Source organism: Lolium rigidum, chromosome 7, assembly GCF_022539505.1.
Source record: "Lolium rigidum isolate FL_2022 chromosome 7, APGP_CSIRO_Lrig_0.1, whole genome shotgun sequence".
Taxonomy (NCBI): Eukaryota; Viridiplantae; Streptophyta; class Magnoliopsida; order Poales; family Poaceae; genus Lolium; species Lolium rigidum.
Window position 1 is genome coordinate 326308781 of NC_061514.1, and position 16039 is coordinate 326324819.

The 16039-nt window shown below is 43.3% G+C and overlaps 1 protein-coding gene across 1 annotated transcript; it reads left to right on the forward strand.

Moving 5' to 3' along the window:
* The first annotated feature begins 3280 nt into the window (after positions 1-3280).
* Positions 3281-6217, forward strand: LOC124677811. The gene is made up of 6 exons (XM_047213764.1): positions 3281-3409; positions 3508-3588; positions 3682-3810; positions 4095-4157; positions 5028-5152; positions 5825-6217. Exons 1-6 carry the CDS (start codon positions 3281-3283, stop codon positions 6015-6017), a joined length of 720 nt encoding a protein of 239 aa, XP_047069720.1. The 3' UTR covers positions 6018-6217.
* Positions 6218-16039: the final 9822 nt, after the last annotated feature.

The window sequence follows — 16039 nt, forward strand, 5'->3', positions numbered from 1 at the left end:
CTAGTTTGCTGCTGGATACTAGATCTGTTTACACTTTACAAGATATGTGAGGAGTTGGAGTGGTGGATTCAGTTGTATGCATGTTGTGGAAAGTATACGATATACTATTCTTCAAAAGTTGTACTCTCAAAGGCCAATTGGTGTGCTATGCGGTTGTCTCAAAGATCCCAGCATGGAGAATCCTGTTTAAGTCCATTCGGAGGAAGAATTATCCTTCTTCAAGCCGTCCATGGTGGCATCAATGTTAGTTTCAGTTAAGGAGAGCTGCAACTTCTTCAGATTAGTTCAGAGTTACTAGGTGTTAGCTGTTGCTTCCTCATTTTCAACAGTTGGCATTTTCTTCACTTGGCAAATAAACCGAGTTGCGACTCTGATCGTTGTTTCCGTTTGTGGTTAGACAATATTTCGTCAAAAAACATACGGGGAAGGGGAACCGCAAAGTTGCATTGACTAAATTATATCTCGCCAGTTTCAAGCATATGTTTAGAAGCCCAATATGCATGGTAGACTGAGTACTGTTCTGCTAATTATTGAAAGTTTCGGGATTTTATGGGATGATAATGAGGATACTAAAAGATAAGATGCCAGATAATAAGCTATGAAGCAAAAAAAAAAATTATAGTATTGTATTCCCAACAACTTTTTTCGCACTGCGCCAGAAAGTATTATATCATTTCAAAACACTAATGTAGCAAACCAAATATGAATGTGTAGCAAAGTCATCTCGGCTCCAACCCATGGTAGCATCTTTCTCGGCCCAAGGTAGGACCCGTCGTAGCCTTTTGCAGCACCACCAGACACCGTTGGAAGCATCTGCTGTCACCGGTGAGCAACATTGTCACCACTGGGTCTCATCAACCCCCATAGCCAGTTGTAGCATTGTTCGGCGCCGTTGGCAACACCTATTGTAGCCGATGGTAGCGTGCCACCAGATAGGTTCTTGCAAAAACACCCAATGCCGCCATAACAACAGCCATGGCCACACCTTGCACCCATAATCGCCCATGGCAACAGACCACGAGACATGTCCTCAAAAAAAAATCCAGCACCGCCATAACTATAGCCATGGCCGCACCTTGCACCCACAGTTGTCCATGGCATCACCAGCACACATGACCGAACTAGAGAAGACATAGGAGGCATAGCTTGAAGCCACGGAGCACGTGGCAACCGTTGATGGTGTGGGTGCCTAAACAAAGGACCCTAGTGAGATGCTAGAGCACACGGTGTCCTTGGAAGATTCGGATGGCCAACTACATGTTGTCCCCCCCCCACGACGATCCCTCATAGCAGCACAGCTCCCGCTCAGTGGGGGAGGTGGTGCAAACACCGCCGACGGGTGGAGGTGCAAGCACCAACGACACGGGGGGAGAGGAGCAAGACATCATTGAAAAGTCGACATTAAAGAAGTTTTTTTTTTGAGAAAAATGAGAAGAGGAGAAGGCAGGAGACAACAGAAGGAGATGGATAAGAATTGAAGGTGGCCACCCACCACGTCCATCTCCAACGCCACCCGCATACAACCACTTAGTGCCCGTCGGTGTCCGTGCGCCCTAAAAACAAGACCCACCGGCATACCACATATGGACCGCGTCTCACGGATGCATCCGTCTTGGCCGTCTTGGAGTAAACCGTGGCTAAAATTGGGGTGAGATTGCGATTGCGCCGATAGGGCGCCGGACAATCGTCCTCCTATGACCAGCAAGTCAGAGAAAAAAAAGATACTTGGGGTGATACATTGCTACATCCATAATACTCCCTCCGATCCAAATTATTTGGTGCTAAAATGAGTGTATCTACAACTAAAATGTGTCTAGATACATCTATATTAGTATCAAGTAATATGAATCGGAGGGAGTAAACATAATATTAGACTAATGCTGTGTTTGGTTGCACCGAATTGGCCTCTGTATTGAATTGGCAATGGAATACCAAATCAACGATTTCAATGGAATACCATAATTGTTGTTTGGATGCGCATGGTATTCATCTGTAGAATCGAAGCAGCAATGGAATTCTAAATCCTGTTTGGATGTACCTTGTGTGGAATTAAAAGTTTTTTAACTTTTAAACAATATAAGCTGTGTAATATGAATGAAAATGACATAGAATGTGTTTGTATGTAGACTAGCTAATTTTGAGTTATTTTTCGAAATCAATTTCCGAAATTGCATACACGCATCCTATCTTCACCAAACTAGCACTAACTCCATTTTTGCATCACGAACTAGCAGCTGCCGAGCTTGGGGAAGGAGGAGTCCTGGCTGGAGGAGGCCCTGCCGGTCGAGGAGATCGAGCAGCTGCCGAGCTCGGGGTCGACGGACGGACGCATGCGGCGTCGACGAACTCGGGGGCAGGCCGCATCGGTGGTTGGGAGATTGACTGGAGCGAGCTCGAGCTCGGCTCGATGGGGGCGGGCTGAGCGAACCGAGGCAGGGAGGCAGGGACTGGAGCGAGTGGAGAGGCGGGAGGTGGTCGGCGGCGACCGGCGGCGGTGGAGGAATCGGCGATGGGGAGGCGGGGACTGGAGCGAGCTCGAGCTAGGCTCGATGGGGGCGGGCTGAGATGGGGAGGCGGCCGGCGGCGGGGGTGGAGAGGCGGGAGGTGGCCGGCGACGGTGGAGGAATCAGCGATGGGGAGGCGGGGACTGGAGCGAGCTCGAGCTCGGCTCGATGGGGGCGGGCTGAGATGGGGAGGTGGCCGGCGGCGGGGGTGGAGAGGCGGGAGGTGGCCGGTGGCGGCCGGCGGCGGTGGAGGAATCGGCGATGGGGAGGTCGGGACGCGAGGGGAGCTGAGCGAAGCGAGGTGAACCAATTCAGAGCAATACGGAGCTCCAGACCTCTGAATTGGGCCACGGGTAAGTTAGGCCCGAATTCCAGGCCCCAATTCCGAGCACAACCAAACAGCAGAATTGGCCTTTTGGGGCTCAATTCTAATTCCGAGGCCCAATTCTATGCAACCAAACATTGCCTAAACTTAGATGGGACGATATTTCTTTTTCGTGGCGTGCTGCTGCACATACACCATACATCAATATTATTTTTACTACTACCTCTGTCCATTTTAGATGTCAAAAATTTATCTAAATTCGAATGTATCTAAACATTTTTTAGGCATAGAATCCAAATTTAGATAAACCACTGGACATCTATTAACGGACGGAGGGAGTATTATTTTTACTCATTATTATATAAATAAGGCTGTACCCTGTACTACCCCTGTTCTGCGGCAGGTTAACACACTTCACTTGTTTAGTGAGGAGCGAGTGCGGTTTGGGCAAATGGAGGGTTCGACTGGCGACTCTCCGTCGCCGCCGCCGCCGCCGCCGCCCATCTTCAGGAACCGGTACTGGATCCTCCGCCACGGCCGCAGCGTCCCCAACGAGCGCGGCATCATCGTCTCCTCACTGGTAAAAATTCGTCCAATTCGCCCTCTTCAATCTCCATCTGCTCCTATATTCCCCAAAATCCAATCCGGAGCTTCAGTTAACGCGATCTTGCCTGGCAGGAGAACGGAACGAAGCCGGAGTTCGGGCTGGCCCCGCAGGGCGTCGAGCAGGCGCGCTGCGCAGGGGAGTCGCTCTGCAAGGTACGGATCGAGCTCGAATCTATCTATGGCTTCCTGGATTGGGGTCATGCTGTAGTGCTTGGGGCCGGGAAGTCATTGGTTCTTCTCGTGCAGGAGCTTGAGGAGTTAGGTGTGCCCGTCGATTCTGTGAAGATCCGCTATTCGCCCTTCTCGCGGACCACCGAGACGGCGAGGGCGGTTGCTGCCGTGCTTGGCGTCCCATTTGATGGCCCCAGCTGCAAAGTGAGTGGTTCCTGGATGAATATTTGTTTGGTTTCAGGCTAGATGATGGTAATGGATTGCGCAATTAGTTTCTCAAGACATCTTCTTGGCCAGCAAAGTGCGTGCAAGTAATTTCAATTGGATAGTTGCTTCAATATCATGGCACACTTTTTCTTGAAAATTGGATTTCTGATGTGTGTTCGAAGATTAGTTATTTCCCAGTGGATGGAAATGCCTTAGATCCTGTATATCTCGTATTTGTGAGTTGTGACCATCTAGTACACTCATGTTTGTTTCATTTGCAGGCAACCGCAGAGCTTCGTGAGCGTTATTTTGGACCAACATATGAGTTGCTTTCTCATGAGAAGGTGAGCTTGTACTCATGCATTGAACTGTGGAGATTCTTTCGAAATTTATAATGAATATGTGAATAAACATGCTTCTCATATTTCATAGGGGCATCAAACGTGCAGATCATAGAGCATCAAGTGAAAAACTCTTTTAAACTAATAAGTTTTTTATTACTAGTATAATATGTGATGAATTATAGTATGCTATTGGTCTTGTTAAACTACAACAGTGTGGCATGCATTAATTACAATCGGTCATTGTATTTGATATGTTTCTTAGGGCATTCACTTTTTTCAAGAAAAGATATGACAAGTAACTATGATAGCATACATATTTTTTCTTTACCAAATATAATTCTCCTAACAGTTAAAATGAAAAGTTCTTGATATTTCTCTCATTTTCAGAAATCTTTCTTTTCCTAGCTGACAAGTAAAACCAAAGGGCCTCCTGAAATTCAGATAGGAAGTCTCCTATGACCTGTATGCATCCTTTATTAGCATGCATGCTCATGGTTGAAATGCTAGTGTACAGCTTGTGTTCAAATTTCAACTTGGTGCTTGTGTCTTGTCAGATGTTAGTCAGTGCATGATTTTTTTACTTAACTTTTTTGCATCTTGAGGGAGTTCGAACAACGTGCAAAAGATACCATTCCCTGCTAAATGTGTGCCAAAGACCACTTAGCAGCGATGATATGAGTTACACTGGGTTGGTTAACCCACTGGCCACTATTAACTTCTTTAGCAGAAACACGCCATCAAAGTTTTGTTTGGATAAATTATGTTATTGAAAATTTCAAGAATACCCTGCATTTGGTAGCACATGGTGTATTGTTGCTCCTTATGATCTTATCTCATAAGCTAGTTACTATATCTGATATGATGTGGTAGTATGCAGAGGTATGGGCAGTAGATGAAGCAGATCCCTTTATGGCTCCAGAAGGTGGCGAGAGTGTTGCAGATGTTGCTAGTAGACTCGCAGGGGTGCTGTCTTCTATAGACATGGAGTTACAAGGGTACTTATACTTGCATCCCATTATAATTTAAATGATATATGTGTGTTTATTCATATTCGTTAGTTGCATTTGGTGTTATACCATCACCAAAATCTATATACGTCTTGCTATAAAATATCTCCATAAATGTCAGTTAAAAAGACAAAGTAATCTACGCAGCAGATTAAGAGGCTGGGTCTCTTTGCAAAGCAGAACAGCATGCCTTGCCACATCTTTTTAGTTTTCACTGTATTTGTAATGGTGATATCCTTCCGGCATGAATTAACTAGAAACACAGACATGAACAACGACAGGCCTTGTGGTCTGCTAGAGCACTTATGATCTGGAAAGAATGCTATCATGTATATATGATTTTATTATGCAGATATAAGAATTCGTACAATACCTTACAGAGTACTGAGTGCTGATAGATGCAGAAACCTGAAGAACCACTAAAAGGGCTGAAGTTACAGAGCTGCCTTGTGAAGCTTTCAGCTATTAGTCTAGAATGCTGAAGTTCTAATAACTCATGTTATCATGTAAGACTAGATTTTGTTTCATACCATTGGTGGAAAAGCAATATAACAACCATAACTAAAACTTTTACATACCAATTGGCAGCCTAACATCTATTGACCTGTGCTCCCATTATCATGCTGGAAGGAATTGACTTGTATGTTGAACTTCATGCAGCTCTGCTGTTCTTATTGTCAGTCATGGGGACCCACTACAGATCTTTCAAGCAGTGCTCGGTGCAGCCAAGGAAAACCCACCTTTCCTTGACGAGGTAACTGACCTGCAAAAGAAGAGCCTGATAGCTCCATCCGTGTTGTCACAACACCGTAGGTTCGCACTCAACACAGGAGAATTGCGCCGAGTTGTGTGACTTGACGCAGCTTTGATAGCTTGGTTCTACTCTCCTATGTTGTAGATAAGGGTCCATAAACTCTGCTGGGTGCGATTCTTAGCAGTTCTGCTGTGATACAAAACACAGATGGATTTATCTCCGTAAGAGCTGAATGTAACTAAACATATATTTGTATTCTATGAGTTGGCATCATTCAAGTAAATCAGTAACCTTACACAGCTCTTTACTACTGATACTTCACATGGCTTTGTAAATTAATCTCCAAAGTTCTCTGCAAAAAAAGACCTCCAAGGTAGAGCTATTTGCAATTTAAGCGAGTTTACGAAGGCTATAGCAACAAAGCTTTCTATCCCACTGAAAAAGTACTGTGTAAGAGAAACCTGCATTCGTTTTGGCTCCTCCTGGTCCCGTGAAAACTTTCTATCTTGGAGACATGGTGATCGAGCTCAGGGAAGGCGGTGATGTTGCCGGTTCACGTGGTTGGATATGCCCCTCGCCAAGATGCCTATGATCCATGGCCCTATTTCGTAGCCATGACCACGAAGCATCATGCCATCCCACGATATTATCTGGATATACAGAAACAACCACTGAATCCCAGCTCGGGTTATTTTGCTAACCGAAGAAAAGAATTTACATTTCTCGGAACTGATGAAAAACTACACATAAAGAACAAACTCTTGAGGAAAACTGAATTTGTCTGAAGAAAACCCAACTCGGTTTCTGTAATCTCCTCCACTATCCCTGTATAGCTCGTGTAATCCATGGATTTAGGAGGTTAGGTTACGCACGCTGTGCCCACTGTATATTTTTTTTTAGAGAAAAGGGAGTCATCTCCGATTTCATTAAGGAAAACAGTTTTTGCTACAACATAACAGCCCTCACCACCCAACGCAACACAGAACATGTACTTAAGGTTTCTTACAGACCAGCTAGACTGAAACCCAGTTCAACTTGACAGAAAAAGGAGAGGACGATAGAGAGGTGGGAGAAACAGATACAAGCAGGAAAAGATCCAGTCGCAACCAAAAACTACTCCTACTTGAAACTGCAAGATTTCTTCCTCCTTCATTTTCCTCTTCTTTTCCTTATTTTTATTCCTCTACATCATCAATCTTGGCGTCCAGGAGATCCAACTTCTTCTCGAACCAAACACTTCTTTAGCTACTTTTTCCAACACCCTTGCACATAATTCCAACATGTTCCTAGCGTCCTCCTTCACCTGCAAACAACTCCAAGAATTAATATAATAACAGATTTTTAGAATAACAACATAAGGTTCTTCAGGCCATATTTTCTCAAAGCATGCCAGATTTCTAGTTTTTCAGATACTCCATATAACAGCAGCAACCCCCACAGCAAGGACCTCTTTTTTCTTCCCCCCAAAAACCCTTCAGCCAATTGGAAATAAGTGATCAGCAAAGTCAAATTGGAATTTCAAACCAAAAGTGCAGCTAACCACATTCCAAATGTACCTAGCCAGGGGGCATTTGAAGAAGAGATGATCAATAGTTTCATTACATCCACAAAAGAGACATTTCTTCTCACATTTTCCTCCCCTTTGTAGTAGAACATCTCTTGTAAGTATGCTTTTTTTTAACATCAACCACAAGAAAGTCTTAACTCTAAGGGGTATTTTAGTTTCCCACAATTTATAAGGAACCACATCCTTACATTGCATAGCTAAATACAGAGATTTAACTGAAAATTCCCCTGTGTTGGTTAATTTCCAAACCAACCTGTCAGGCTCATTATTCAGTATAACCCTCTCTAGCAATTTTTTTAAGTTTAACCATTGTTCTCTAAGTCCCCCAACCATGGCTCTTCTGAATCTAAGCGTCTCCACTCCAACCTCAAATACTTCTTTAACTGTCACATTCCTATTCATAGAGACCAAAAACAGTCTTGGGAAGGTTTTTGCCAGACAAGAATAGCCTATCCACTGATCCTTCCAAAAACTTGTTTTTGATCCATTTCCAATTCGGATTTTACAATTTTGCCAAAATATTTTCTTGACCTCCATCAAACCTTGCCAGAAATGCGAGTCTCCATTTTTGGTGACTGCCTGACAAAGAGTTTGCTTCTGGAGATATTTTTTCCTCAGAATTTCCTGCCAAATCCCATCTTCATTGAAGAGTTTCCATAACCACTTAGCTAGTAAGGCAATATTCAGTTTCTCCAAGTCTAGGACCCCTAAACCACCTTGGTCTTTTGGCATACATACTATCTGCCAGTTCACCAAGTGGTACTTCTTGTGTCCTTCAGTTTCATCCCACAGAAAATTATTTCTTATTCTATCTATTTTCTCTTTCACACCAACTTGCATCCTATAAAAGGAGAGCATATAAAGAGGTACACTGGTCAGGGATGAGTTGATCAGGCTAACCCTTCCTCCCATCACCAACATTTTCCCTTGCCAAGGTCCTAGTTTATTCCTCATTTTCCTTTCAGTTGGATCCCAATCAGAGTTCTTCAATCTTTTTTTGTTTATTGGCACTCCCAAATATTTCATTGGTAATGAACCAGATTTGTAAGTAAAGATTCTTTCAAAGTATTTTTCCCTATCTGAAGCCCTTCCCAGACAATAAATATCACTTTTGTGAAAATTAATCTTCAGTCCTGACATTTGCTCAAAAAGGCAGAGAATTACTTTCAAATTTCTAGCCTGGTCAAGATTATCTTCTAGTAGGAGGATGGTGTCATCTGCATATTGCAAAATGGCCAGACCTCCTTCTACAAGATCTGTACCTAACCCTGTCAGTAAACCCTCCCCTTGAGCTCTTTTAACAAGAATAGCAAGAATATCAACAACAAGGTCAAAAAATATGGGTGAGAGTGGGTCCCCCTGTCTTACTCCTTGGAATGTGGAGAAGTAAGCCCCAATCTCACCATTAACATTAATCCCTACCTTGCCACTGGTTACTGTCTTCATTATTAAGTCAATCCATTTGGATGGAAATCCTTTTGCTTCCATTGATTGGTGAAGAAAAGGCCATTTGACTTTGTCAAAGGCTTTTTCAAAGTCAATCTTGAAAAGCACACCAGACTTTTTCTTTTTGTGTGTGTCATTCAAAATCTCATGTAAAATATTAACCCCCTCCATGATATATTTCCCCTTAATGAAAGCAGTTTGGTTCAAGAGCACAACCTTCCAAATTACTTGGATGAATCTATTAACTAGGACTCTTGTTATAACTTTGAAGGATACATTCAGTAGGCATATGGGCCTATATTTTTGAATCCTATCTGCATATTTTCCTTTTGGAACTAATGTGATAACCCCATAATTCAATGTTGCAACATCTAATTCTCCTTTTTGAAAATCTGTAAGCAGACTAAATAGATCTTGCTTCACCAGTTCCAAATTTTTCTGGTAGAATTCTGCATTGAAACCATCTGGGCCAGCTGCTTTATTGGCTGCCATTTCAAAAACAACAGTTTTAAGCTCCTCCATTGTAAATTGTTTTAGTAATAGCTCACTGTCTTCAGCACTAAGTTTTTCCACACTTGATTCACTAAAACTAATATTATTTAAACTTGGATTACCAAAGAGTTTTTTTTTGTAGAAGTTAGTAATATATCTCTTCAGATTTTCCTGACGCTCTATCAAACCCTCATCCTGATTTAAATTTGTAATCAAAGTTTTCCTTCACCTCCCATTTGCTTTTGAATGGTAATATCTAGTATTATTATCTCCCTCAAGGATTTCTTTTTCTTTTGCTCTCTGTATCCATTTAATTTCCTCTTCTTTGATAATGTTTTTTTGTTGATTCTGTAACATCTTCTTTACTTCTATTTCTGACTGCACCAGCCCATATAACTCCCTTTTTTTTATCAATTTCATCTAGTTGTACTGCTAAAGCTCATCTCTTTCTCTTATATTCCCCCTCAATATTCAAATTCCATCCCTTCAAAGTCCTCCTAAGACATTCAAATCTTTTTTTTGCCATATATCAATGTTTTTGTCTCCTGAGTAAGTTTTATCCCACACTTTTTTGATTATTTCGAAGATCAGGTCTCAAGAACCAGCAGTTTTCAAATCTGAAATTGACTGTCTCTTAGGTCTATCCCCTGATTTGATCAAAATGGGAGTGTGATCAGATAGCTCACTTGGGAGAGTTGTTGCACACACTAATGGGAATTTTTCCTCCCATGATGGGGAAACAAGAACTCTATCTAAAAGCTCATAGGTGGGATCTTCATGATTATTACACCAGGTGAATTTCCTACCTAAAAGGCTTATCTCCATCAGACCACCCTGTTCAATTACATCATTAAACATGGGGCTCCATATGTTATATCCTCCTGGTTTGTTTTTCTCACTATTCTTCCTTGTCATATTAAAATCCCCAGTAATCAAAATTGGGTACACAGAGCTTCTAATGACATTTACCAATTCAACTAGGAAGTTGGCTTTGCCACCTTGTTGTGCATCCCCATAAACCACCACTAGATTCCATGTAAAATTGTCTATCTTGCTTGCTATGAGAAATCTAACAAAATATATAAACTCCTTTTTGTTTTTCAATTACATCATAAGTCTCTTTACTAACTCCTAATAAGATCCCACCAGATCTCCCTCTTGCAGGAATACCATCCCAGTGAAACTCAGATCCCCACTTATTTTTTTAAGAAATTTAGTGGAGTATTCTTGTCTCACTGTTTCTTGTATGCCCACAAAGTCAAGTTTGTGGTCTCTTATGTTTTTTCTAATATAACTCTTCTGGCTTTCTTCCCCAGTTCCTCTACTATTCCAAGTAAGGCCACTAATCATTTAACACTTTCTTTTTCCCCTCCTACACATCATCTTAGATTCAATGGGGGTTTTGTAGTGAAACTCCACAGGAGCCACATACCCCCCCTATTTTCTGTTTTCCTCCACTAATACTAGAAGTGACTACATTGTCAGTTAAAGCCACACAATCTTCTTTGCCCATTTTTAGGATATCTAGCAAGACTTGGTCAACAACATCTGGCTGGTTGTCCATGTCTGCTGGATAATTTTCCCCTACAGGGTCCTCTTCTTTGCTCAAAAATATGTTAACTCTGGTCTGCTTTTGTTCTCTTATCAAAGCTAAATTTGTTTCTATCATGTCTAAAGTAGTGCCAAGATCAATCCCAACTTTGCTAGCAATATCTAGTAGTATGAAGGGTAATGGTGCTACCTTGAGATGGCTGAAGATTCTTTCGCATGGCAATTTTTTTTTGCCATGTCCATGATGGGGACATCACTTTTTGGGGCAAGTCTATTGTTGAACCTGTTTCCATTGGCTTCTTCTATTTCTTCTAGGATCACCACTTCCTTGTTCTTCTTCTTCCTATAGTTTGGTGATTTCCCCTCCTCAACATTCTTGATCTGTGTTGTCATGCTTAAAGATGAATCAGATTTTCTATCTCCCTCATCACCATCTAGCTCCACTCTCCCAATTGTCCCTAGATCCTCAGTTTGATCCTCCATTTTTTGGTCATTCTCGTGAACATTGTCACCAGTTTCTTCCTGCAGATCCTCTCTTTCTTCCTCCACATTTCTGTCTATTGTCCCCACCAAATCTCCCCTGGCTGGTAAGTTTGTTGGGTCTTGATTTGTGACTGATCCTTTCTTTTTGTTCAAAGCAATTGCATCCAAATCATTTTGCCTCCTAGCTAATTTCCTCTTCCCTTTCCTCTAGCTTTTTTTCGTTTGCTCACTTGCTTGTATGTGTCCCTCACTGACTGTCCCCTCATTTCCTTCAATTCTTGGTCTTTTTCTCTTCTATCTCCCAGCTCTTGAGATAAAGTGTCTTCCATTTCATCAGATTCTTGTATGTACTCTTCCTCAGGTCTCAGCCAACCTTCCTCCACCACCTGCTCAACTTGAAAGTAGATGTAGTAGATCATTAACTTTTTTGTAGTAAGTTTTGCTATGGCAGGAATGTTCTTGTGGTTGACCACCCCAACCAAGAATCTTATGCTTCCATACTTCCTAAAAGTTTCCATGTCCACTTCAATAACTTGTCCAAGTGTTGATCCCACTTCAGAGATCCCTTGATAGTTTTTCAGTGTTTTTGGAACTCTCTTAGCCCTAACCCATACTGTATCTAGTTTACCAGCTGCAAGATTTTCATCAGACCATTGCTTGACATTCACCTTGATGTGAGCACCCCTCAAAGTAACCCAGTCATAGATTGAGACTTCATTTATCCTTGCAGCTGATGGGAAATTGACCAAAAATCTGCCAGCTGAAACTTCCTTGACTTGCCAAGTCCACTTCTAAGGGTATGTTCTTCCAAGACACATCACTAATAGTTCTTCATCCACATGGAAGTCCACTTCTTTGACTTTAACTATTGCTATGGCTTTTCCTTTTTCCTCAGCTCCAGTACCTTCTTTTGCATGTTCAACAACAAAGCAACATAGGCTAGACCCTCCAAATCCAACCAGATTTGCACTTGGCTTTTTTTGTTTGAGCCAGGCACACCTCATGGATTGGTGTCCTTTGCCACAGTTGACACACTCAATCTCTTCATTGAAGTATTTTCAAATATGTCCTTTTTTCCCACATTTGTTACAGAGAAGATTGTCATCTCCAGAGGTCTTCTTCCCTACCAATTCTGCCTCTGAACTTGCCCCTATCTGCAACTGTTGTGTTGTTCCAGATGAAGCAACAAGAACTGTTGTGGCTGAGACAGTTGTTCTTTCATGAGTGACTTTGTTTTGGCCAGTTGAGAGTCCACCTGAGCTAGTAGGCATTGCCCTCTGCACATATGCTCTGTTCTGCCCCTGAAAATGATCCCTGTCTCCAGCATGCCCTCCTTGATTCTGGCTACTATCAAATTGCCCATTTCCTTGTCCATACGAGCCTCTGCCTAGATTGTTGAATTGTCCCTGCCCTCTCCCAAATCTCTGAGGATTTTGGTACTGATTCCGTCCAAACTGCCTAGAGCGAGAGAAGGGTGGACGCTGGAAATTATTACCTCTATATCCACCATACTGTTGTCTGTTTGGTCCACCTTCATCTCTGCAATAACTTCCTCTTCCTCCCATGGCATCATATCTCTCTCCCATCTCTCTCAAGCTTTCCGCCGCCGTTTTAGTTGGAGGAACCCTAGTTTCTCGCACCCACCAACTCCCCAGCAAGCTATCCAAGTACCCTTGTGAGAATATACCCTCAGACAGAGATGCCACTGTCTTTGCTTTATACAGGCACATGGCTTGCCCTGGGTGTGTTTCTGGTGGGCTGGGCTTGGATTGTACTGAACTACTGACCGGCCCACGAGATGACATTGTCTTGATGGAAACTTTAATTCCAATAAAACAGTCTATGTCATCCCCTGGCTTCCTAAAAGGCCTATTGCAAGCTTCAACGATAGAGACACCTGCTGGTGGCCTTGATAGCACAGGAGTGGGTTCTGTCATTCCTAAAGCTTTCTTTGCCTCTAGGAAGGGATTCAAATTCTGCCTAACAACCTTTCCTCGGCAGATTTTAAACCATCTAGGATCTAGATTTTCCAGGAGAGATTATCAACATGTTCTGCTGAATCATGTTGCAAAGAAGTTATACTTCTATGTTCTGATCCAGCCAAACTTGTTTCTCTACCTAAATTAGATCCCAAATTTGTTTGATTCATTAACCTTCTCTATCTACTAATGTTTCTCTTATCATTGTTACCCCTTTTATCCATTACAATGGCAAGGTAATCACCAAAGAAAATGGGAGGAATTTCATGATAGACATTGTCAGAGAGAGCAGCATCTAAATCATCCTCTCCTTTAGAGAGATTACTCAAAACATAGAAACGATTGCTAGCTTTCTTATAACACATACCTTTCACAGAACTTCTTGGCACCCTTCCTTGAACGGACCTTCGAACTAAACTTTCTTCTTCCCTCCCAACAGGTGCCTGGTGATACGCTTGAACCTTGCCATTATTGAGATAGCAGTCAGGTCGTCCTTCCTCATCGGCGACAGCTTCCTCTCCGGATCGAATGAACTGTTGATGTACATTGAGTCCTCCGTTGGAGGCTGAGACCATCCCGCTGGAGTTGGTGGTCTGAGAGGGTTTGGACCCAGCAGCTCGGAGACTCTTCTGTTTGGCGGTGCCGGCAGCGCCATAATCCCCACCGGCGTCTTCCTCAGCAGCTCCAAACCTTCCGCAGCCTCTCTCATCCTCTTCTCGCTCTCTGTTCTTCTGTGGAAGACTCTGCGCGACCCCTCTGCCTCCTCCATTTTTGGTGATGTCCTTATTCGTAGTGTCGCCCCCAAATATATCGCTGGCCTGAGCACGAGACGATATACAAGATACCAAACAAGGGAATACCTCCAGATTCTCTACAGACTTTTCAGGCTGTGAGTCGACCGCTCGAGCCCATCCATGGAGAATCTTTGCGATTCCCCCTGCAGCCGAGCCAAAATTGCTCAGCGGCGACCAGGTGCGCCACCCGCGCTTTCTCACGGCATGTTCTACAACTCTTCCAGCCTCTGCCTCGCCATCTCCCTCATCGGATCGTCTGGATCCTTGAGATCCAGCATCCCCTGTGCCGCCACGATCTGCTCCTCGATTCCTCGTCCAGACAGCTGCAGGCGCCACCCTTTGGCCATCTGATCGACGGCCCAGGGCGAGGCGAGGCAGATCTGAAGCATGATCAACTTCCGCCTCAGCTTTGTCTGCCTCCGCTCCTCGGCTACCTTCGCCTCTTCGTCCCTCTTGGCCCGCTCCTCGGCAAGTTTACTCTCCTCCGCGAAGGACATCATCCCAGAGGACCACTTCAGCTCCGCCATCTCCGCTAGGGCCTGGGGCTCCTGCTGGTGAGATCAGGAGGTGGGGGGAGGTGGTGGTGGTGGGGAATTTTGAAATCGCCTTGGTGGAGAGAGGAGGGGACATGAGGACTCAGGGGACATTGCCCACTGTACATGAACTAGTCTACACATGGATCACATAATCTAGTATGCTGCCGAGCACGCTGGTGCTGCTCACAGCCGGCACTGTGCGGGAATCGCCGTGTGGGCTCGGTAGCGCAGCGTACCGGGAGCATGGCTTTCCATGGGCAGGCCGGTGGGGAGGATGCTACTTCGACTTCTCCCCAGGTTGCTATGCTCAAGCAGGACGATGTTCGCGCAAGAGTGCTTCCGAGCCAAGCATCAGTCTGAATAATTTGGTTCTCACTTAAGTCGGTTTTGTAGCGTCAGTCTGATGCTCAAACTGAAAAATGTTTCAAGCACAACAAGTAGAGGCAAGATAAGGACAACGAAAATACTACCAGATTTAAGTGAAGGTTATTCTATCGATAACCTTTCTCTTGTTTGTTTCAGAGGTAGTAGTGATGAAGTACTTGAGCACATGGTTCCTTCACTAGCTATGGTCACACCAGTGTTCTGGCAAGTCTGAATTTTAGTAACTTCACTGTTGTATCAGTTACTGAACATGTTGTGGTAGCATGCGTTGCAGCGTTGGATAGATTGAAATATTATTTGTACTGAAAATAGTGTACCCAGTTAGAGGATACCACTTACATGCTGCTGGTTTTATGTTATTTGATACATCATATGTTATTCAACGGCTAGTTCTTTATGGTTATGCAACTGCAGATTTCCCTCAGCTTTTGAATATTAGGTGAATACATCATGTGATTTTATATCTTTACATTTCTTCATGCAAATACGACACAATAGCAATAGCTGTGAATTTGACTTCTGGACTGTACAAAGCATCTTGCTAGACTAATCGAGGCTGATATATGTTGTTTTCTACCTCTCGTAAGTTGTATTGAAATGAATGTTGTTCAGAACTTTGTTTTCAACACTTACCTTTAGGTGCTAATGATCAAGTTGATGATCTGCGCGACTGGCCTGGCCAGGTTACAGCTAAATTTAAACATGGTGTAGAGTTCTAAGTCTTGTACAATTCTCAAGAACTCATGTGTAATCATTGACTTTCTAGCTGCTTACGATGTACTAAAAGAAGATTTATTGAACGTGTAAAATATGCCAACAGTAGTATGGCAGACACAGAGTTGTGTTGATAAGTGCCGTTCATGAGGCTCAAAGCCCATGGCCCCTGTAT

What these genes read in the sequence shown, in the direction of transcription:
- LOC124677811 (XM_047213764.1), top strand. Translation starts at nt 3,281, where the DNA reads ATGGAGGGTTCGACTGGCGACTCTCCGTCGCCGCCGCCGCCGCCGCCG. An exon ending in GCATCATCGTCTCCTCACTG is followed by an intron (nt 3,410 to 3,507) that starts GTAAAAATTCGT and finishes CTTGCCTGGCAG; the next exon opens with GAGAACGGAACGAAGCCGGA. An exon ending in ATAGACATGGAGTTACAAGG is followed by an intron (nt 5,153 to 5,824) that starts GTACTTATACTT and finishes AACTTCATGCAG; the next exon opens with CTCTGCTGTTCTTATTGTCA.